This window comes from Oncorhynchus gorbuscha, unplaced genomic scaffold (genome assembly GCF_021184085.1).
Source record: "Oncorhynchus gorbuscha isolate QuinsamMale2020 ecotype Even-year unplaced genomic scaffold, OgorEven_v1.0 Un_scaffold_2895, whole genome shotgun sequence".
Lineage (NCBI taxonomy): Eukaryota > Metazoa > Chordata > Actinopteri > Salmoniformes > Salmonidae > Oncorhynchus > Oncorhynchus gorbuscha.
The window spans coordinates 39,187-62,416 of NW_025747286.1; the positions used below are offsets into that span (position 1 = coordinate 39,187).

The following is a 23,230-nucleotide window of genomic DNA, read 5'->3' on the forward strand; positions in this document are numbered from 1 at the left end:
ACAGTATGGACCTCAGACACTACCAGATGGGAGCTACAGTATGGACCTCAGACACTACTAGACGGGAGCTACAGTATGGACATCAGGCACTACTAGACGGGAGCTACAGTATGGATGTCAGACACTACTAGACGTGACGGTGCTCTGCTTCGGTAGGGGAGACGTGACGGTGCTCTGCTTCGGTAGGGGAGACGTGACGGTGCTCTGCTTCGGCACCTACACATTTGCCATGTAACCTATACTTTGAAGACTGCTCTTTCTTAGACCTTGTAATCAATCCTTAGTGTTATCTTGGCCAGGCATGTGTTTCTTTCACCAGGACAGTAGTAGTCGTCTTTATCAGATCTTGTATTCTTTATCACATCTTGTATTCTATTCTCAGTGTTGCCTAGGCCTATATCTACTCTCATGTGCTGTGGAATGGGAGATCCTGTCTCGGATCGTATCCCAGGCTGAGGCTACCCGGGGATTGGGTTTCAATACGGCAACACTGGAACCTGCTTTCCCAGGCTGAGGCTACCCGGGGATTGGGTTTCAATACGGCAACACTGGAACCTGCTTTCCCAGGCTGAGGCTACCCGGGGATTGGGTTTCAATACGGCAAAACACGGCAACACTGGAACCTGCTTTCCCAGGCTGAGGCTACCCGGGGATTGGGTTTCAATACGGCAACACTGGAACCTGCTTTCCCAGGCAACACTGGAACCTGCTTTCCCAGGGCGTTGGAGGATGGCGCTTTGACTTCTCAAACGCTTTTTCACATGTGTTTTAGTTTTCACGTTGCTGGTTGCGGCTGCAGGGGTAGACAGGCCAGCACGGAGACTGGCAGGTGGCACGGAGACAGAGCGTGAGCCAGCCAGACAGGCCGTCAGCCAGCTGAGCCAGTCCTTGAGACAGGCCGTGAGACAGCCAGCCAGCCAGGCAGACAGGCCGTGAGACAGCCAGCCAGCCAGGCAGACAGGCCGTGAGACAGCCAGCCAGCCAGGCAGACAGGCCGTGAGACAGCCAGCCAGCCAGGCAGACAGGCCGTGAGACAGCCAGGCAGACAGGCCGTGAGACAGCCAGGCAGCCAGGCAGACAGGCCGTGAGACAGCCAGGCAGACAGGCCGTGAGACAGCCAGGCAGACAGGCCGTGAGACAGCCAGGCAGACAGGCCGTGAGACAGCCAGGCAGACAGGCCGTGAGACAGCCAGGCAGACAGGCCGTGAGACAGCCAGGCAGACAGCCAGGCAGACAGGCCGTGAGACAGCCAGGCAGCCAGGCCGTGAGACAGACAGGGCCAGGCCGTGAGACAGACAGGCAGCCAGGCCGTGAGACAGCCAGGCAGACAGGCCGTGAGACAGACAGGCAGCCAGGCCGTGAGACAGACAGGCAGCCAGGCCGTGAGACAGACAGGCAGACAGGCCGTGAGACAGACAGGCAGCCAGGCCGTGAGACAGACAGGCAGCCGGCCGTGAGACAGACAGGCAGCCAGGCCGTGACAGACAGGCCGTGAGGCAGGACAGGCCGTGAGACAGCCAGGCAGGACAGGCCGTGAGACAGCCAGGCAGGCAGGCGTGAGACAGCCAGGCAGGCAGGCCGTGAGACAGCCAGGCAGACAGGCCGTGAGCAGCCAGGCAGGCCGTGAGACAGCCAGGCAGGCAGACAGGCCGTGAGACAGCCAGGCAGGCCGTGAGACAGCCAGGCAGGCAGGCCGTGAGACAGCCAGGCAGACAGGCCGTGAGACAGCCAGGCAGACAGGCCGTGAGACAGCCAGGCAGACAGGCCGTGAGACAGCCAGGCAGACAGGCCGTGAGACAGACAGGCAGACAGGCCGTGAGACAGACAGGCAGACAGGCCGTGAGACAGACAGGCAGACAGGCCGTGAGACAGACAGGCAGCCAGGCCGTGAGACAGACAGGCAGCCAGGCCGTTACCCAGCCAGCCAGCCAGACAGGCCGTGAGACAGACAGCCAGGCAGACAGCCAGGCGGTGAGGGCTACCACTCCCTCCACTTGTACCAGCCTGCTCTATTCCATAATGAACCTCTCCTGTCAGGGGATCATCTGTCGTCAGACCGGCTTGAAAGCCAAATGTGCTCTTAAAGCAACACTAACCTAATCCAGGCCCTGCCTGGCGGGGAGCACGTGTCTCTAACAGAGACCTGCTTTGTTCCCCCAGCAGCAGCCTCGTGTGGAACATTGTACTTTTCTCCACCCCCTTTGCTGCTAAATCTTTTGCATCTCAGCATGTTTGAGGCTAACCAATCACATGACTAAATAGTAGGACTTCTTCCCGTGTTAGCTGGTCACTGAACTCCATTCAAGTCCAGATTCTCCATGTTGTGAATGTGTTTGTTCTTGTCGGAAGCTGTTGTCCATTGTGGGATGTTCTGGCCTTCCTACTCCTGTCTTCTGAAGGGTTCTGTCTGTGCGCTGGCGGAGCTGGGAATGTTTCATCCAAACACAGACATCCTCAGGTTGTATTCATGCACGGCGGGGCTTGCAGTGTAAAACACTTTACTCTGCATGTCTCTGAGCGACCTGTTGGAAATTCCCCGGGCTAGAAGTTCTCTGCGAAGGTCAAGGTCATGTTATGGTTGTAATTGAAGGGAGGGGAGGTGGACAGTAGATGGTGTAAACAGGACTGGCCTCAGACCACCCTGCATTCTGATTTAATAGGCTGGTTGTGGCTCGCTGTCTTCAATCACAATAACTCTACTCTACCCCACCTACCTACCTCCACCATCACACTCTGCCCTACCTACAGATGTTGGAGCTTAATTTGACCTGTATTTTTGCAGCAACTTTTAGTCCATAATGTTTGATCAGTGGTTAGGCTATCAGCTGTGGTGTTCATCTGGGCGGCGGCTGTTCGGGAGGGCTAGCGCGCGGCGGCTGTTCGGGGGGGGCTAGCGCGCGGCGGCTGTTCGGGGGGGCTAGCGCGCGGCGGCTGTTCGGGGGGGCTAGCGCGCGGCGGATGCTATTCAATTATATTAGAATGTAACATTGAAGAGACCCACTTTTGTTTTAGCAGTCCTCCTGGGCCGTATCTTGTCAGGTAGTCAGCAGTATGAGTGGTCTGGTCTGCAGCAGGCTGGTTGTCAGGTAGTCAGCAGTATGAGTGGTCTGGTCTGCAGCAGGCTGGTTGTCAGGTAGTCAGCAGTATGAGTGGTCTGGTCTGCAGCAGGCTGGTTGTCAGGTAGTCAGCAGTATGAGTGGTCTGGTCTGCAGCAGGCTGGTTGTCAGGTAGTGCAGTATGGGGTCTGGTCTGCAGCAGGCTGGTTGTCAGGTAGGCAGTATGAGTGGTCTGGTCTGCAGCAGGCTGGTTGCAGGTAGTCTGAGGGTGGTCTGGTCTGCAGCAGGCTGGTTGTCAGGTAGTCAGCAGTATGAGTGGTCTGTCTGCAGCAGGGAGGCTTGGTTGGCAGGTAGTCTTGTAGGCGGGCAGGGTGGCTCTGGCTGGGCAGGGAGGCTGTAGGCGGGCAGGGAGGCTGTAGGTGGGCAGGGAGGCTGTAGGCGGGCAGGGAGGCTGTAGGTGGGCAGGGAGGCTGTAGGTGGGCAGGGAGGCTGTAGGTGGGCAGGGAGGCTGTAGGTGGGCAGGGAGGCTGTAGGTGGGCAGGGAGGCTGTAGGCGGGCAGGGAGGCTGTAGGGAGGCTGTGGGCGGGCAGGGAGGCTGCGGGCGGGCAGGGAGGCTGCGGGCGGGCAGGGAGGCTGCGGGCGGGCAGGGAGGCTGCGGGCGGGCAGGGAGGCTGCGGGCGGGCAGGGAGGCTGTGGGGGGCTGGAGGCTGTAGGCGGGCAGCGGTTAGTCAGGCTGATTGAGGTAGTATGTACATGTAGATATGGTTCATGTGACTACAGATGAACAGAGAGTAGCAGCAGTGTAGAAGAATACATGGCAACATTAGAGACACAGATGGCTGCGGAAAAAACAAATATTGTCATTTCATTTTTCTGTCCAGATCTATTTCACTGTATTTTTCTTGATGAGATTCTTCTCTCTCTGGTCTATAATTGGAGAGCAGTTCAGAGCCAGATACCCAACGAGCTGCTACTGAGAGAGAAACCAATCGCTTTGTTTCCTCGGGGGTGATTCGCTTATCATTTGTATTCTGAACATGGACACCAGTAACCCGCAGTGGTCTGGTCTGTTACCACTTCTCCTACATAGTAACCGGCTCACTGAGGGAGGATGGACATGGTGGTCTTAGTAACCGTCTCACTGAGGGAGGATGGACATGGTGGTCTTAGTAACCGTCTCACTAAGGGAGGATGGACATGGTGTCTTCTTAGTAACTGTCTCACTGAGGGAGGATGGTCAGGTCTCAGCAGTATGAGATGGACATGGTGGTCTGGTCTCACTGAGGGAGGATGGACAGGCTGGTGTAGTCACAGTATGGTGGTCTGGTCTGGATGGCAGGCTGGTTGTCAGGTAGTCTCACTAGGGAGGATGGTGGTGGTCTTAGTAGGCTGGTCTGTGAGGGAGGTCAGACATGGTGGTCTAGTGATGGACATGGTGGTCTTAGTAACAGTCTCACTGAGGAGGATGGACATGGTGGTCTTAGTAACTGTCTCACTGAGGGAGGATGGACATGGTGGTCTTAGTGATGGACATGGTGGTCTTAGTAACAGTCTCACTGAGGGAGGATGGACATGGTGGTCTTAGGTCTCACTGAGGAGGATGGACATGGTGGCCTTAGTAACCGTCTCACTGAGGGAGGATGGACATGGTGGTCTTAGTAACCGTCTCACTGAGGGAGGATGGACATGGTGGTCTTAGTGGTCTCACTGAGGGAGGATGGACATGGTGGCCTTAGTAACCGTCTCACTGAGGGAGGATGGACATGGTGGTCTTAGTAACCGTCTCACTGAGGGAGGATGGACATGGTGGTCTTAGTAACCGTCTCACTGAGGGAGGATGGACATGGTGGTCTTAGTAACCGTCTCACTGAGGGAGGATGGACATGGTGGTCTTAGTAACCGTCTCACTGAGGGAGGATGGACATGGTGGTCTTAGTAACCGTCTCACTGAGGGAGGATGGACATGGTGGTCTTAGTAACCGTCTCACTGAGGGAGGATGGACATGGTGGTCTTAGTGATGGACATGGTGGTCTTAGTAACCGTCTCAGGATGATGGTGGAGCTGAGGAGGATGGACATGGTGGTCTTAGTAACCGTCTCACTGAGGGAGGGACATGGTGGTCTTAGTAACCGTCTCACTGAGGGAGGATGGACATGGTGGTCTTAGTAACCGTCTCACTGAGGGAGGATGGACATGGTGGTCTTTTAACCGTCATGGTTTTCACTGGAGGATGGACATGGACATGGTATCTTAGTAACAGCTCACTCAGATGGACATGGTGGTCTTAGTGTCTCACTGAGAAGATGGACATGGTGGTCTTAGTAACCGTCTCACTGATGGACATGGTGATGGACATGGTGGTCTTAGTAACCGTCTCCTGAGGGAGGATGGACATGGTGGTCTAGTTTCACTGAACATGTCTCACTGAGACACCATGTAACCGTCTCACCATGGTGGGAGTCTCACATCCTGGTGGTCTTAGTGAGACGGTTACTAAGACCATTTGTCCATCCATGAGACGTGGTCTAAGACCACCATCTCACTCCTCCTGAGTGAGGAGGATGACTCACATGGTCCATCCTCCCTCTTAGTGATGGACATGGTGGTCTTAGTAACCATGTCCTCACTGAGACCACCATGTCCATCCTCCCTCAGTGAGCCGGCTCACTGAGGGAGGATGGACATGGTTATAGTGTTTATAGTGGATACTGGCTCCAGGGTTTCAGCTGGGAATGGACATGGCTGGTCTTCAGCTGGGAATGACGTGGCTCCAGGGGTTCACTGAGGGAGGACGTGGCTCCAGGGGTTCAGCTGGGAATGACGTGGCTCCAGGGGTTCCGCTGGGAATGACGTGGCTCCAGGGGTTCCGCTGGGAGGATGGACGTGGCTCCAGGGTTCTCGCTGGGAATGGACGTGGCTCCAGGGCTTCCGCTGGGAATGACGTGGCTCCAGTAACTTCCGCTGGGAATGGACGTGGCTCCAGGTCTCACTGAGCTGGGAATGACGTGGCTCCATGGGGCTTCCGCTGGGATCTCTCGTGAGGGCTTCCGCTGGACATGGCTGGCCAGGGTTCACTGGGAATGACGTGGCTCCAGGGCTTGAGCTGGGAATGACGTGGCTCCAGGGGTTTAGCTGGGAATGACGTGGCTCACTGAGCTGGGAATGGACGTGGCTCCAGGGCTTCGCTGGGAATGGACGTGGCTCCAGGGCTTAGCTGGGAACCGTGGCTCCAGGGAGGCTGGGAATGGACGTGGCTCCAGGGCTCTCCGCTGGGAATGACGTGGCTCCAGGGCTTCAGCTGGGAATGGACGTGGCTCCAGGGCTTCAGCTGGGGAGGATGGCTCCAGGGCTTAGCTGGGAATGACGTGGCTCCAGGGAGGCTGGGAATGACGTGGCTCCAGGGCTCTCAGCTGGGAATGGACGTGGCTCCAGGGCTTCAGCTGGGAATGACGTGGCTCCAGGGCTTCAGCTGGGAATGACGTGGCTCCAGGGCTTCAGCTGGGAATGACGTGGCTCCAGGGCTTCAGCTGGGAATGACGTGGCTCCAGGGCTTCAGCTGGGAATGACGTGGCTCCAGGGCTTGAGCTGGGAATGACGTGGCTCCAGGGCTTGAGCTGGGAATGACGTGGCTCCAGGGGTTGAGCTGGGAATGACGTGGCTCCAGGGCTTGGGCTGGGAATGACGTGGCTCCAGGGCTTCGGCTGGGAATGACGTGGCTCCAGGGCTTCGGCTGGGAATGACGTGGCTCCAGGGCTTCGGCTGGGAATGACGTGGCTCCAGGGCTTCGGCTGGGAATGACGTGGCTCCAGGGCTTCGGCTGGGAATGACGTGGCTCCAGGGCTTCGGCTGGGAATGACGTGGCGCCAGGGCTTCGGCTGGGAATGACGTGGCGCCAGGGCTTGGGCTGGGAATGACGTGGCGCCAGGGCTTGGGCTGGGAATGACGTGGCGCCAGGGCTTGGGCTGGGAATGACGTGGCGCCAGGGCTTGGGCTGGGAATGACGTGGCGCCAGGGCTTGGGCTGGGAATGACGTGGCGCCAGGGCTTGGGCTGGGAATGACGTGGCTCCAGGGCTTGGGCTGGGAATGACGTGGCTCCAGGGCTTCGGCTGGGAATGACGTGGCTCCAGGGCTTCGGCTGGGAATGACGTGGCTCCCGGGCTTCGGCTGGGAATGACGTGGCTCCAGGGCTTCGGCTGGGAATGACGTGGCTCCAGGGCTTCGGCTGGGAATGACGTGGCTCCAGGGCTTCGGCTGGGAATGACGTGGCTCCAGGGCTTCGGCTGGGAATGACGTGGCTCCAGGGCTTCGGCTGGGAATGACGTGGCTCCGGGCCGGCTGGGGCGTGGCTCCGGGCTTCGGCTGGGAATGACGTGGCTCCAGGGCGTGGCTCGGCTGGGAATGACGTGGCTCCAGGGCTTCGGCTGGGAATGACGTGGCTCCAGGGCTTCGGCTGGGAATGACGTGGCTCCAGGGCTTCGGCTGGGAATGACGTGGCTCCAGGGCTTGGGCTGGGAATGACGTGGCTCCAGGGCTTGGGCTGGGAATGACGTGGCGCCAGGGCTTCGGCTGGGAATGACGTGGCGCCAGGGCTTCGGCTGGGAATGACGTGGCGCCAGGGGTTGAGCTGTATTCAACAGAATCCTCCATGTTCTCACAGGGATTTCTATGGATCTCCGTTTTTCCTCGTGTTCCCAAAAACTCTGCTGCAAAAGGACGTAGACCTGAGAGCTACGCAATCGACCCTCGGTCAGATCCGTTGTGTTGACTGGGGCCTTTATATGCTGAGCAACAGGAAACGACCCTCGGTCAGATCCATTGTGTTGACTGGGGCCTTTATATACTGAACACCAGGAAACGACCCTCGGTCAGATCCGTTGTGTTGACTGGGGCCTTTATATACTGAACAACAGGAAACGACCCTCGGTCAGATCCGTTGTGTTGACTGGGGCCTTTATATACTGAACAACAGGAAACGACCCTCGGTCAGATCCGTTGTGTTGACTGGGGCCTTTATATACTGAACAACAGGAAATACTGAACAACAGGAAACGACCCTCGGTCAGATCCGTTGTGTTGACTGGGGCCTTTATATACTGAACAACAGGAAACGACCCTCGGTCAGATCCGTTGTGTTGACTTGAAGCCTTTATTGTTCAATACTCTCCACCTCCGGGCGGGCCAGTTCAATGCGCTCCACCTCCGGGCGGGCCAGTTCAATGCGCTCCACCTCCGGGCGGGCCAGTTCAATGCGCTCCACCTCCGGGCGGGCCAGCGCTCCACCTCCGGGCGGGCCAGTTCAATGCGCTCCACCTCCGGGCGGGCCAGTCCTCACTGGAGAAGTGCTGTATAATCAGAATCTCTAATTATGACTGCATTTTAACGACCCGGTGTGTTTGATGTGGGATTGAAACGTCCAGCTTTTCCACTGCAGGCTGAGTCCCAAATGGCACCCTATTCCCTATATAGAACACTACTGTTGACCAGAGCCCTATTCCCTATATAGAACACTACTGTTGACCAGAGCCCTATTCCCTATATAGAACACTACTGTTGACCAGAGCCCTATTCCCTATATAGAACACTACTGTTGACCAGAGCCCTATTACTGTTGACCAGAGCCCTATTAGAGCCCTATCCCCTATATAGAACACTACTACTGTTGACCAGAGCCCATAGGGAATATTTGTGTTTGTGTGAGAGAGAGACATGTCTGTAACGTGGCCAGTCGTCAGTCCACTGCTGCCAGAGTTGTAATCATTCTTTGAGACTGTGTTGTCATTTATTTCTTCAGCCTGGTGAACCAGGACTATCAATCTGAAGTCCATATCACTGCAATTAACAGCAGTAATGTGTGGAACAGTATCCACTATAAACACTGTAGAATCCATTAGTATTAGAGGGTCAGGGAGGAACTGAAGCTCTGTTTGTCTATCAAATACCACAAGGAGTTCAGAGATACTAGTCATCAGGCCCTGTCTGTCTACTGCTACAGACCACTCTGTCAGGGTCCTGTAACCAGACACAGGGTGGAATCCCCAGTCACTGAGTCAACAGGCCCTGTCTGTCTACTGCTACAGACCAGTCTGTCAGGGTCCTGTAACCAGACACAGGGTGGAATCCCCAGTCACTGAGTCAACAGACCACTCTGTCAGGGTCCAGGGTGGAACCCAGTCACTGAGTCAACAGGCCCTGTCTGTCTACTGCTACAGACCACTCTGTCAGGGTCCTGTAACCAGACACAGGGTGGAATCCCCAGTCACTGAGTCAACATGCCCTGTCTGTCTACTGCTACAGACCACTCTGTCAGGTGGGTCCTGTAACCAGTCACTGTGGAGTGGAAGGAGGAGGGACTGAGGACAGGTCCTGTCTGTGGACTATGGATGGTCCCCATAGTCCAGTGGTGTGGACTATGGGGAGGGAATGAGGACAGTCCTGTGGTGTGGAGAGGATGGGGGAGGGAATGAGGACGGTCCTGTGGTGTGGACTATGGGGAGGGAATGAGGACGGTCCTGTGGTGTGGACTATGGGGAGGGAATGAGGACGGTCCTGTGGTGTGGACTATGGGGAGGGAATGAGGACGGTCCTGTGGTGTGGACTATGGGGAGGGAATGAGGACGGTCCTGTGGTGTGGACTATGGGGAGGGAATGAGGACGGTCCTGTGGTGTGGACTATGGGGAGGGAATGAGGACGGTCCTGTGGTGTGGACTATGGGGAGGGAATGAGGACGGTCCTGTGGTGTGGACTATGGGGAGGGAATGAGGACGGTCCTGTGGTGTGGACTATGGGGAGGGAATGAGGACAGTCCTGTGGTGTGGACTATGGGGAGGGAATGAGGACAGTCCTGTGGTGTGGGGAGGGAATGAGGACAGTCCTGTGGTGTGGGGAGGGAATGAGGACAGTCCTGTGGTGTGGGGAGGGAATGCGGACAGTCCTGTGGTGTGGGGAGGGAATGCGGACAGTCCTGTGGGGAGGGAATGAGGACAGTCCTGTGGTGTGGGGGGAGGGAATGGACAGTCCTGTGGTGTGGGGAGGGAATGCGGACAGTCCTGTGGTGTGGGAGGGAGGAATGAGGACAGTCCTGTGGTGTGGGGAGGGAATGCGGACAGTCCTGTGGTGTGGGGAGGGAATGCGGACAGTCCTGTGGTGTGGGGAGGGAATGAGGACAGTCCTGTGGTGTGGGGAGGGAATGAGGACAGTCCTGTGGTGTGGGGAGGGAATGAGGACAGTCCTGTGGTGTGGGGAGGGAATGAGGACAGTCCTGTGGGGAGGGAAGGAGGGAGGTCCTGTGGGGAGGGAAGGAGGGAGGTCCTGTGAGGAGGGAGGTCCTGTGGGGAGGGAAGGAGTCCTGGGGTGGTTCTGTGGGGAGGGTGGTCCTGTGGGGAGGGAAGGAGGGTGGTCCTGTGGGGAGGGAAGGAGGGTGGTTCTGTGGGGAGGGAGGTCCTGTGGGGAGGGAAGGAGGGAGGTCCTGTGGGGAGGGAAGGATGGGGGTCCTGTGGGGAAGGAGGGAGGTCCTGTGGGGAGGTAAGGAGGGTGGTCCTGTGGGGAGAAAGGGTGGTCCTGTGGGGAAGGAGGGAGGTCCTGTGGGGAGGGAAGGAGAGAGGTCCTGTGGGGAGGGAAGGAGGGTGGTCCTCTGGGGAGGGAAGGAGGGTGGTCCTGTGGGGAGGGAAGGAGGGTGGTCCTCTGGGGAGGGAAGGAGGGTGGTCCTCTGGGGAAGGAGGGAGGTCCTGTGGTGTGGGAAGGGAAGCAGGACGGTCCTGTGGGGAGGGAAGGAGGGAGGTCCTAAGGGAAGGAGGGAGGTCCTGTGGGGAGGGAAGGAGGGTGGTCCTGTGGGGAGGGAAGGAGGGTGGTCCTGTGGGGAGGAAAGGAGGGAGGTCCTGTGGGGAGGGAGGGGGGGGGAGGGAAGGAGGGAGGTCCTGTGGGGAGGGAGGTCCTGTGGGGAGGGAAGGAGGGAGGTCCTGTGGGGAGGGGGAGGGAGGAACTGTGGGGAAGGAAGGAGGTCCTGTGGGGAAGGAAGGGGGAGGTCCTGTGGGGAAGGAAGGGAGGGAGGTCCTGTGGGGAAGGAAGGAGGGATGTCCTGGGGGAGGGGTCCTGTGGGGTGGTCCTGTGGGGAAGGAAGGAGGTCCTGTGGGGAAGGAAGGAGGTCCTGTGGGGAAGGAAGGAAGGAGGTCCTGTGGGGAAGGAAGGAGGGAGGTCCTGTGGGGAAGGAAGGAGGAGTCCTGTGGGGAGGGAAGGAGGGAGATCCTGTGGGGAGGGAAGGAGGGAGATCCTGTGGGGAGGGAAGGAGGGAGATCCTGTGGGGGAGGGAAGGAGGGAGATCCTGTGGGGGGGAGGGGGAGGGAGGTCCTGTGGGGAGGGAAGGAGGGTGGTCCTGTGGGGAGGGAAGGAGGGTGGTCCTGTGGGGAGGGAAGGAGGGTGGTCCTGTGGGGAGGGAAGGAGGGAGGTCCTGTGGGGAGGGAAGGAAGGAGGGAGGTCCTGTGGGGAGGGAGGGAGGAGAGAGGTCCTGTGGGGAGGGAAGGAGGGAGGTCCTGTGGGGAGGGAAGGAGGACGGTCCTGTGGGGAAGGAAGGAGGGAGGTCCTGTGGGGAGGGAAGGAGGGAGATCCTGTGGGGAGGGAAGGAGGGAGATCCTGTGGGGAGGGAAGGAGGGAGTCCTGTGGGGAGGGGAGGGAGGTCCTGTGGGGAGGGAAGGAGGGTGGTCCTGTGGGGAGGGAAGGAGGGTGGTCCTGTGGGGAGGGAAGGAGGGAGGTCCTGTGGGGAGGGAAGGAAGGAGGGAGGTCCTGTGGGGAGGGAAGGAAGGAGGGAGGTCCTGTGGGGAGGGGAAGGAGGAGGTCCTGTGGGGAGGGAAGGAGGGAGGTCCTGTGGGGAGGGAGGTCCTGTGGGGAGGGAAGCAGGACGGTCCTGTGGGGAAGGAAGGAGGGAAGGAGGGAGGTCCTGTGGGGAGGGAAGGAGGGCGGTCCTGTGGGGAAGGAGGGCGGTCCTGTGGGGAAGGAGGGAGGTCCTGTGGGGAGGGAGGAGGGCGGTCCTGTGGGGAGGGCGGACCTGTGGGGAGGGAAGGAGGGCGGTCCTGTGGGGAGGTCCTGTGGGTAGGGGGGAGGGCGGTCCTGTGGGGAGGGAGGTCCTGTGGGGAGGGGAGGTCCTGGGGGAGGGAGGTCCTGTGAGGAGGGAGGTCCTGTGGGGAGGGAGGTCCTGTGGGGAGGGAGGTCCTGTGGGGAGGCGGGGAGGGCGGTCCTGTGTGGAGGGAGGTCCTGTGGGGTCCTGTGAGGAGGGAGGTCCTGTGGGGAGGGGGGGGGGCGGTCCTGTGGGGAGGGAGGTCCTGTGGGGAGGGGGGAGGGAGGTCCTGTGGGGAGGGAGGTCCTGGGGGAGGGGGGGGGAGGGCGGTCCTGTGGGGAGGGAAGGAGGGAGGTCCTGTGGGGAGGGAAGGAGGGAGGTCCTGTGGGGAGGGAGGTCCTGTGAGGAGGAGGTCGGTCCTGTGAGGAGGGAGGTCCTGGGGAGGGAAGGAGGGCGGTCCTGTGGGGAAGGAGGGCAGTCCTGTGAGGAGGGAGGTCCTGTGGGGAAGGAGGGAGGTCCTGTGGGGAGGGAGGTCCTGTGAGGAGGGAGGTCCTGTGGGGAGGGAAGGAGGGCGGTCCTGTGGGGAGGGAAGGAGGGCGGTCCTGTGAGGAGGGAGGTCCTGTGGGGAGGGTGGTCCTGTGAGGAGGGAGGTCCTGTGGGGAGGGAAGGAGGGCGGTCCTGTGGGGAAGGAGGGAGGTCCTGTGGGGAAGGAGGGAGGTCCTGTAGGGAGGGAGGTCCTGTGGGGAGGGAAGGAGGGCGGTCTGGATGTTAGCCTGGATGCAGTTCAGTCAAACTAAACCAACACAATGTGGTCTGTAGAGCTGTGTTCTGGGGGGGGATCATAGTAACAGATATTATTCATGTTAACCAACACAATGTGGTCTGTAGAGCTGTGTTCTGGGGGGGGGGGGGGGGATCATAGTAACAGATATTATTCATGTTAACCAACACAATGTGGTCTGTAGAGCTGGTCTGTAGAGCTGTGTTCTGTTGTTTATTGCAACACTGGGGGATAATATGACATTTGAAACAGATTTTATTTCATTGTTTATTTAACAATTTTGTTTGTCTATTTCAGCTGTGTTTGACAATGTAAAGATATTTTCCTATGCCAACACAAGTCTGTAGAGCTGGTCTGTAGAGCTGTGTTCTGGGGGGATCATAGTAACAGATATTATTCATGTTAACCAACACAATGTGGTCTGTAGAGCTGGTCTGTAGAGCTGTGTTCTGGGGGGGGATCATAGTAACAGATATTAGGAGAGTTAACCAACACAATGTGGTCTGTAGAGCTGAGGGATAGTGAGAGTATTATTCATGTTAACCAACACAATGTGGTCTGTAGAGCTGTGTAATGGGGGGATCATAGTAACAGATATTATTCATGTTAACCAACACAGTCATGTATGCTTATTCTGTAGAGCTGGTCTGTAGAGCTTGTTCTGTTGTTTATTGCAACACTGTATATAGATATAATATGACATTTGAAATGTCTTGTTTTGAAAGTGTAATGTTTACTGTTATTTGTAATTGTTTTTATTTAATTCTTTTGTTTGTTATTTCACTTGCTTTGGCAATGTTAACACAGGTTTCCCATGTCAATAAAGCTCCCCTTGAATTGAATTGAATTGAACAACCAAGTGGACTCCTGCCGTTGGGTAGGCTAACTTATTGCTAGTTATTTATCACCTCGTCTGATCACATAGTACCTGGCATCAAACCCAGAGAAGATAGAGGTCACTAAAGCCAGGGCCTTTAACTAGTGGCTCTATCCTAGCCGTGGACAGCAGGCCTCAGGGGTAGCATGGCATGTTGTCACTAAAGCCAGGGCCTTTAACTAGTGGCTCTATCCTAGCCGTGGACAGCAGGCCTCGGGGTAGCATGGCATGTTGTCACTAAAGCCAGGGCCTTTAACTAGTGAGAGAGAGAGAGAGCCGTGGAGTAAATACAACCCACATTTATGCTTATTTATTTTATCTTGTGTCCTTTAACATGGCATTTGTCACTAAAGCCAGGGCCTTTAACTATATATAATATAATATGACATTTGTAATCTCTTTACTGTTTTGAAATTCTGTTATGTGTAATGTTTACTGTTAATTTTTGGCTTTTTCACTTTATATATTCACTTTGTATGTTATCTACTAAACTTGCTTTTTGGCTCAATGTTAACACAGGTTTCCCATGGCATGTCAATAAAGCCTTGAATTGAATTGAATTGAACAACCAAGTGGACTCAGGCCTTGGGTAGCATGGCATGTTGTCTCTAAAAATTATTGGTTGTTATTTATCACCCGTCTGATCACATAGTACCTGGCATCAAGGCCCAGAGAAGATAGCATGTTGTCACTAAAGCCAGGGCCTTTAACTAGTGGCTCTATCCTAGCCGTGGACAGCAGGCCTCGGGGTAGCATGGCATGTTGTCACTAAAGCCAGGGCCTTTAACTAGTGGCTCTATCCTAGCCGTGGACAACAGGCCTCGGGGTAGCATGGCATGTTGTCACTAAAGCCAGGGCCTTTAACTAGTGGCTCTATCCTAGCCGTGGACAGCAGGCCTCGGGGTAGCATGGCATGTTGTCTCTAAAGCCAGGGCCTTTAACTAGTGGCTCTATCCTAGCCGTGGACAGCAGGCCTCGGGGTAGCATGGCATGTTGTCACTAAAGCCAGGGCCTTTAACTAGTGGCTCTATCCTAGCCGTGGACAACAGGCCTCGGGGTAGCATGGCATGTTGTCTCTAAAGCCAGGGCCTTTAACTAGTGGCTCTATCCTAGCCGTGGACAGCAGGCCTCGGGGTAGCATGGCATGTTGTCTCTAAAGCCAGGGCCTTTAACTAGTGGCTCTATCCTAGCCGTGGACAGCAGGCCTCAGGGGTAGCATGGCATGTTGTCACTATGCTGGTGGAGGTCACAGACATTGATCATAGCAGTTCTTTCAGTTTGAACATTTACTCCTGTATCTTGTTTTCATGACTACCAAACAGTACTTCATGTAAGTGATTTGTCTGTCTCAAAGGGTTATAGCAGTTCAATAGCAGAGAGGTCAACAGTCTTATCTGATGGTCAGAGTGGCCAAGTGAAAATAACATTCGATCTGTACTGTTGACCATCACATGAATCATTACAGCTCTGGTACAAGGATAATATTGAGCTGGTCCATTTTGGCAGAGCTGATGTCATCCTAAACAACTTGCCTAAGTTGTTGTTGCTTTGCTGTGTTCTTCTGTCTTTGGCTATTTAAATAAGATCTTAAAGTTATGGGGCCCATTATCTACTGACCCGGGAGTCAGATAGTCCCCTTTATCTACTGACCCAGAGTCAGATGATCTCCTTTATCTACTGACCCAGAGTCAGATGATCTCCTTTATCTACTGACCCAGAGTCAGATGGTCTCCTTTATCTACTGACCCAGAGACAGATGATCTCCTTTATCTACTGACCCAGAGTCAGATGGGGCCCTTTATCTACTGACCCAGAGTCAGATGGGGCCCTTTATCTACTGACCCAGAGTCAGATGGGGCCCTTTATCTACTGACCCAGAGTCAGATGGGGCCCTTTATCTACTGACCCAGAGTCAGATGGTCTCCTTTATCTACTGACCCAGAGTCAGATGAGGCCCTTTATCTACTGACCCAGAGTCAGATGATCTCCTTTATCTACTGACCCAGAGTCAGATGGGGCTCCTTTATCTACTGACCCAGAGTCAGATGGGCTCCTTTATCTACTGACCCAGAGTCAGATGGGGCCCTTTATCTACTGACCCAGAGTCAGATGGGGCCCTTTATCTACTGACCCAGAGTCAGATGATCTCCTTTATCTACTGACCCAGAGTCAGATGGGCTCCTTTATCTACTGACCCAGAGTCAGATGGGCTCCTTTATCTACTGACCCAGAGTCAGATGGGGCCCTTTATCTACTGACCCAGAGTCAGATGATCTCCTTTATCTACTGACCCAGAGTCAGATGGGGCCCTTTATCTACTGACCCAGAGTCAGATGGGGCCCTTTATCTGACTCTGGGTCAGTAGATAAAGGACCCCATCTACTAGTTGTATTGAACACTGTCTGTCTGAGGGTTTAGACAGTAATATCTACTAGTTGTATTGAACACTGTCTGAGGGTTTAGACAGTAATATCTACTAGTTGTATTGAACACTGTCTGTCTGAGGGTTTAGACAGTAATATCTACTAGTTGTATTGAACACTGTCTGTCTGAGGGTTTAGACAGTAATATCTACTAGTTGTATTGAACACTGTCTGTCTGAGGGTTTAGACAGTAATATCTACTAGTTGTATTGAACACTGTCTGTCTGAGGGTTTAGACAGTAATATCTACTAGTTGTATTGAACACTGTCTGTCTGAGGGTTTAGACAGTAATATCTACTAGTTGTATTGAACACTGTCTGTCTGAGGGTTTAGACAGTAATATCTACTAGTTGTATTGAACACTGTCTGTCTGAGGGTTTAGACAGTAATATCTACTAGTTGTATTGAACACTGTCTGTCTGAGGGTTTAGACAGTAATATCTACTAGTTGTATTGAACACTGTCTGTCTGAGGGTTTAGACAGACAGTGAACAATAGGGTTTCTATATCTACTAGTTGTATTGAACACTGTCTGTCTGAGGGTTTAGACAGTAATATCTACTAGTTGTATTGAACACTGTCTGTCTGAGGGTTTAGACAGTAATATCTACTAGTTGTATTGAACACTGTCTGTCTGAGGGTTTAGACAGTAATATCTACTAGTTGTATTGAACACTGTCTGTCTGAGGGTTTAGACAGTAATATCTACTAGTTGTATTGAACACTGTCTGTCTGAGGGTTTAGACAGTAATATCTACTAGTTGTATTGAACACTGTCTGTCTGAGGGTTTAGACAGTAATATCTACTAGTTGTATTGAACACTGTCTGTCTGAGGGTTTAGACAGTAATATCTACTAGTTGTATTGAACACTGTCTGTCTGAGGGTTTAGACAGTAATATCTACTAGTTGTATTGAACACTGTCTGTCTGAGGGTTTAGACAGTAATATCTACTAGTTGTATTGAACACTGTCTGTCTGAGGGTTTAGACAGTAATATCTACTAGTTGTATTGAACACTGTCTGTCTGAGGGTTTAGACAGTAATATCTACTAGTTGTATTGAACACTGTCTGTCTGAGGGTTTAGACAGTAATATCTACTAGTTGTATTGAACACTGTCTGTCTGAGGGTTTAGACAGTAATATCTACTAGTTGTATTGAACACTGTCTGTCTGAGGGTTTAGACAGTAATATCTACTAGTTGTATTGAACACTGTCTGTCTGAGGGTTTAGACAGTAATATCTACTAGTTGTATTGAACACTGTCTGTCTGAGGGTTTAGACAGTAATATCTACTAGTTGTATTGAACACTGTCTGTCTGAGGGTTTAGACAGTAATATCTACTAGTTGTATTGAACACTGTCTGTCTGAGGGTTTAGACAGTAATATCTACTAGTTGTATTGAACACTGTCTGTCTGAGGGTTTAGACAGTAATATCTACTAGTTGTATTGAACACTGTCTGTCTGAGGGTTTAGACAGTAATATCTACTAGTTGTATTGAACACTGTCTGTCTGAGGGTTTAGACAGTAATATCTACTAGTTGTATTGAACACTGTCTGTCTGAGGGTTTAGACAGTAATATCTACTAGTTGTATTGAAAGCTGGAGTTGACGTTTCTGGACTTGATTGCATCCTCTTTTCAATATGAAAACGTGAACACTCTCTCAAACTCTGTCAGTCTACTGACCTCTCGTCCGTGGTGGGAAAGGTCATGTGAAACAACAAACTGCAGAACGGGCTGTTATCCCTCTGTGTACACCCACACACACCCTCTCTATGTACACCCACACACACCCTCTCTATGTACACCCATGAACTCACCCCCTCTCCTCTCTCTTCCCAGGTGTACGTGGAGTTTGATGACCTGGAGTGGGAGAAACGTGAGTGGGTGAAAGTGTACGAGGACTTCCAGGTGTTCCTGCTGGAGCAGCAGCTGGTATGGGCCAAGAGGAGAGAGGCCACCCTGCTGGTGGAGATCCCCCAGGGGACTAAAGACAAGCACATCCAGTGGCCAGCTCTGGTAAGGACTGATCCAGCTGTCTTCCATAGTTCCTTATCTCCCTGGACTCAGAACGTCTGGTGTTACTGTAGCTCTCTGCTCTCTCTGCATTGATTTCAGCGCTCTCTTCTTTACCTAGATCCACTGAGGATTACCATGGTAACAAGGATTATAGATCTGTGGGACATAGGATTACAATGATTCTGTTTCTGGTGCGGGACATAGGATTACAATGATGAGCACCTAGTGAAGTGTAGAGGGGTGTCTTTCTGAGCACCTAGTGAAGTGATAGAGGGGGTGTCTTTCTGAGCACCTAGTGAAGTGATAGAGGGGGTGTCTTTCTGAGCACCTAGTGAAGTGATAGAGGGGGTGTCTTTCTGAGCACCTAGTGAAGTGATAGAGGGGGTGTCTTTCTGAGCACCTAGTGAAGTGATAGAGGGGGTGTCTTTCTGAGCACCTAGTGAAGTGATAGAGGGGGTGTCTTTCTGAGCACCTAGTGAAGTGATAGAGGGGGTGTCTTTCTGAGCATCTAGTGGTGAATGGGTCGTGTCTAGATATACATCCTGGTTGTATGGTGAATGGGTTAGAATGGGTCGTGCCTGTAGATTTAATTGAAGGATTCATAAACATGGTGCAGATCACATGTATAAATATAACCCCAAAACCAAAAACGTTCAAGAACAAGACATAAATATTCCCAAGCTAAGCGGTCAAAGGATTTCTCTGCATCTAATGATGACACAGCAGACGGGGTATCCAGACGGGAATCCTCGGCAACCACACGGAACAGGCGGCGTCCGCTATCGGCTGCCTGACGACCCTTAATAAACCCTGTTTGGTCTGGATGTATGAGCTTGGTAATAACTTTCTCTAAGCCCGGGACTAGAACTTGGGCATACATCTTAATTTCTGTTCCGATTTAAACTGATTGGCTGAAAATCGTCACAATTTGTGAGGTCTTTTCCTTTCTTAGGGGATGTCATAGCTGTGTTGATGTCTCTGTGGATTTGTCCTTTTAAGCGATATTAAATGATTCAAGAATAACTGATCCAAGCTCATCCCAAAGTACTTCAGGAGGTTTTCCATCAATACCAGTTGTTAATCTATCTCCATATTTAATAGAGCAGCTCAGATGAAGGGACCGATTCCTCTAATGAAACCGTGTCCTCTTGACAGAGTTTGGGGAAACGGAAGGTTCTCCAGAAACGCTAGACATTTGACTTCAGATCGTTGTTGAGTGAGGTCGGGTGCTGCAGACTGTTCCAGTGCCCCCGTCAATTCATTGATTTTTATATGATACAAGTCTAGGTCCAAGAGGTTTCTAAACAGCTAATCAAATGGCTACCCCAGACTTTTGAGCTGATTTCTGACGCGCTGTTCCTTCTTTTTCCGTAGTGTATTTCTGTATTGTTTTAGTGATTCACCGTAGTGAAGGTGTAGACTCAGGTTTTCCGGGTCTCTATGTTTTTGGTTGGGCAGGTTTCTACATTTCTTTCTTAGGTTTTTGTATTCTTCATCAAACCATTGTTAATTTTCTTCGGTTTTGTGTTTGATATTTTTTGGGTTGATAGAGGTCAAATATTCTGTTTAGGTTTTCTACTGGAAAGTTTACACCTTCACTATTATAGTGAAATGTTTTGTCCAGGAAGTTGTCTGAAAGGGGTTGAATTTGTTGTTGCCTAATTGTTTTTTGGTAGGTTTCCACACTACTTTCCTTCCATCTATAGCATTTCTTAATATTATTCAGTTCCTTTGTCTTTGATGCCTCATGACAGAGTATTGCTCTGTTCTAGTAGACTGTGATTTTGCTGTGATCTGATCGGGGTGTCAGTGGGTTTGACTGTGAACGCTCTGAGAGACTCTGGGTCTCTCTCTCTTTCTCTCTCTCCTATTAATTAGTCTGGAGCCTGTGACTCCCAGCCCGTCTGCCCTGGCAAGGGGAGGAGAGCACAGAGTTGGCTTTAAACCTAATGGAGGCTTGGTCTTGCACTCCGGGTTGGCCGTCTGCCTGCTGTTTCAGAACAGGGCTCATTTTAACATGTTTAAGCTTTCGTGTTGGAGTCTAGGCAGAACACAGGAAAGGAAAAGTGCAGTAATGTCATGTCATCTTATTGTTAGTAATAGAGAATAGATCTATGTTGTGTCAGCTTATTCATAGTAGTACAGAATAGATCTATGTCATGTCATCTTATTGTTAGTAGTACAGAATAGATCTATGTCATGTCATCTTATTGTTAGTAGTAGAGAATAGAGAATAGATCTATGTCATGTCATCTTATTGTTAGTAATAGAGAATAGAGAATAGATCTATGTCATGTCATCTTATTATTAGTAGTACAGAATAGATCTATGTCATGTCATCTTATTGTTAGTAGTAGAGAATAGATCTATGTCATGTCATCTTATTGTTAGTAATAGAGAATAGAGAATAGATCTATGTCATGTCATCTTATTGTTAGTAGTACAGAATAGATCTATGTCATGTCATCTTATTGTTAGTAATAGAGAATAGAGAATAGATCTATGTCATGTCATCTTATTGTTAGTAGTACAGAATAGATATATGTCATGTCATCTTATTATTAGTAGTACAGAATAGATCTATGTCATGTCATATTCTTAGTAGTACAGAATAGATCTATGTCATGTCATCTTATTGTTTAGTAGTAGAGAATAGATCTATGTCATGTCATCTTATTGTTAATAGTAGAGAATAGAGAATAGATCTATGTCATGTCATCTTATTGTTAGTAGTAGAGAATAGATCTATGTCATGTCATCTTATTGTTACTAGTAGAGAATAGATCTATGTCATGTCATCTTATTGTTACTAGTAGAGAATAGAGAATAGATCTATGTCATGTCATCTTATTGTTAATAGTAGTAGAGAATAGATCTATGTCATGTCATCTTATTGTTAATAGTAGAGAATAGAGAATAGATCTATGTCATGTCATCTTATTGTTAGTAGTAGAGAATAGATCTATGTCATGTCATCTTATTGTTAGTAGTAGAGAATAGATCTATGTCATGTCATCTTATTGTTAGTAGTAGAGAATAGATCTATGTCATGTCATCTTATTGTTAGTAGTAGAGAATAGATCTATGTCATGTCATCTTATTGTTAGTAGTAGAGAATAGATCTATGTCATGTCATCTTATTGTTAGAAGTAGAGAATAGATCTATGTCATGTCATCTTATTGTTAATAGTAGAGAATAGATCTATGTCATGTCATCTTATTGTTAGTAATAGAGAAATGTTGTCATCTTATTGTTAATAGTAGAGAATAGATCTATGTCATGTCATCTTATTGTTAATAGTAGAGAATAGAGAATAGATCTATGTCATGTCATCTTATTGTTAGTAGTAGAGAATAGATCTATGTCATGTCATCTTATTGTTAGTAATAGAGAAATGTTGTCATCTTATTGTTAATAGTAGAGAATAGATCTATGTCATGTCATCTTATTGTTAATAGTAGAGAATAGAGAATAGATCTATGTCATGTCATCTTATTGTTAATAGTAGAGAATAGAGAATAGATCTATGTCATGTCATCTTATTGTTAGTAGTAGAGAATAGATCTATGTCATGTCATCTTATTGTTAGTAGTAGAGAATAGATCTATGTCATGTCATCTTATTGTTAGTAGTCTATGTCATGTCATCTTATTGTTAGAAGTAGAGAATAGATCTATGTCATGTCATCTTATTGTTAGAAGTAGAGAATAGATCTATGTCATGTCATCTTATTGTTAATAGTAGAGAATAGATCTATGTCATGTCATCTTATTGTTAGTAATAGAGAAATGTTGTCATCTTATTGTTAATAGTAGAGAATAGATCTATGTCATGTCATCTTATTGTTAATAGTAGAGAATAGAGAATAGATCTATGTCATGTCATCTTATTGTTAGTAGTAGAGAATAGATCTATGTTGTGTGATCTTAGGGTTTTGCTGGCAAGGTGGCACTGCTTTCAGTTAAACAATATATGCATTTTCAAATAGTTGTGCAAATGACATTGATGATATAATCATTGGTTATGTTTATCTGATGGAACCTCAGTAGGAGTTGATCAATTTGTATTGCTTTGTTGACAAAGCTGAGACTGCACACATGAGGTTGGCTTAACGTGCTGATCAAAATATATCAACAAAGCATTTTAAATGGTTGCTTTCTGATGTATACTAGACTATTTGTGTTCCGTTGTGCAGCAGACCTCATTCTAGTGAGGCGGAGAGACCGCAGTGAGTCTGAATGTGCTCAGAGCACAGCTGGACATTATTTATAGCCTTCCTTACCCTTTCATTTTTTCCATCTGACCTCATTTTGGTCCACAGAGTGCTGTCTCTGCTCTGCCTGGCATACAGCAGAGAGGACAGGAGGAGAGAGGACAGGATCACCTGAACTCTTGTCAGACAAATGAAAAACAGGCTGGTGACGGGGAGGAAGAGAGGGCGACGGGGGAGGAAGAGAGGGTGACGGGGGAGGAAGAGAGGGTGACGGGGGGAGGAAGAGAGGGTGACTGGGGGGAGGAAGAGAGGGCGACGGGGGGGGAGGAAGAGAGGGCGACGGGGGGAGGAAGAGAGGGGACGGGGGGAGAGAGGGCGACGGGGGGAGGAAGAGAGGGCGACGGGGGAGGGAGAGGGCGACGGGGAGGAAGAGAGGGCGACGGGGAGGAAGAGGGGACGGGGGAGGAAGAGGGGCGACGGGGGAGGAAAGGAGGGCGAGGGGGAGGAAGAGAGGGCGACGGGGGGGAGGAAGGGAGGGCGACGGGGGAGGAAAGAGGGCGACGGGGGGGAGGAAGGAGGGCGACGGGGGGAGGAAGGGAGGGCGACGGGGGAGGAAGGGAGGGCGACGGGGGAGGAAGGGAGGGCGACGGGGGAGGAAGGGAGGGCGACGGGGGGGGGGAGGAAGGAAGGGGGCGACGGGGGAGGAAGGGAGGGCGACGGGGGGAGGAACGGGGGGAGGGCGACGGGGGGAGGAAGGAGGGCGACGGGGAGGAAGGGAGGGCGACGGGGGGAGGAAGGGAGGGC

The 23,230-nt window shown here is 51.6% G+C and overlaps 1 protein-coding gene across 1 annotated transcript in view; it reads left to right on the plus strand.

Moving 5' to 3' along the window:
- The window catches only part of LOC124027024 (probable JmjC domain-containing histone demethylation protein 2C), a 37,962-nt gene extending 19,608 nt beyond the window's left edge, over nt 1-18,354 (plus strand). Inside the window, exons 2-3 of the mRNA XM_046339583.1 lie at nt 18,036-18,212; nt 18,331-18,354. Coding sequence (XP_046195539.1) covers nt 18,036-18,212; nt 18,331-18,339 — 186 coding nt within the window. The 3' untranslated portion in view covers nt 18,340-18,354. The remainder of the gene's footprint in view (nt 1-18,035; nt 18,213-18,330) is intronic.
- The last annotated feature ends 4,876 nt before the right edge of the window (nt 18,355-23,230 follow it).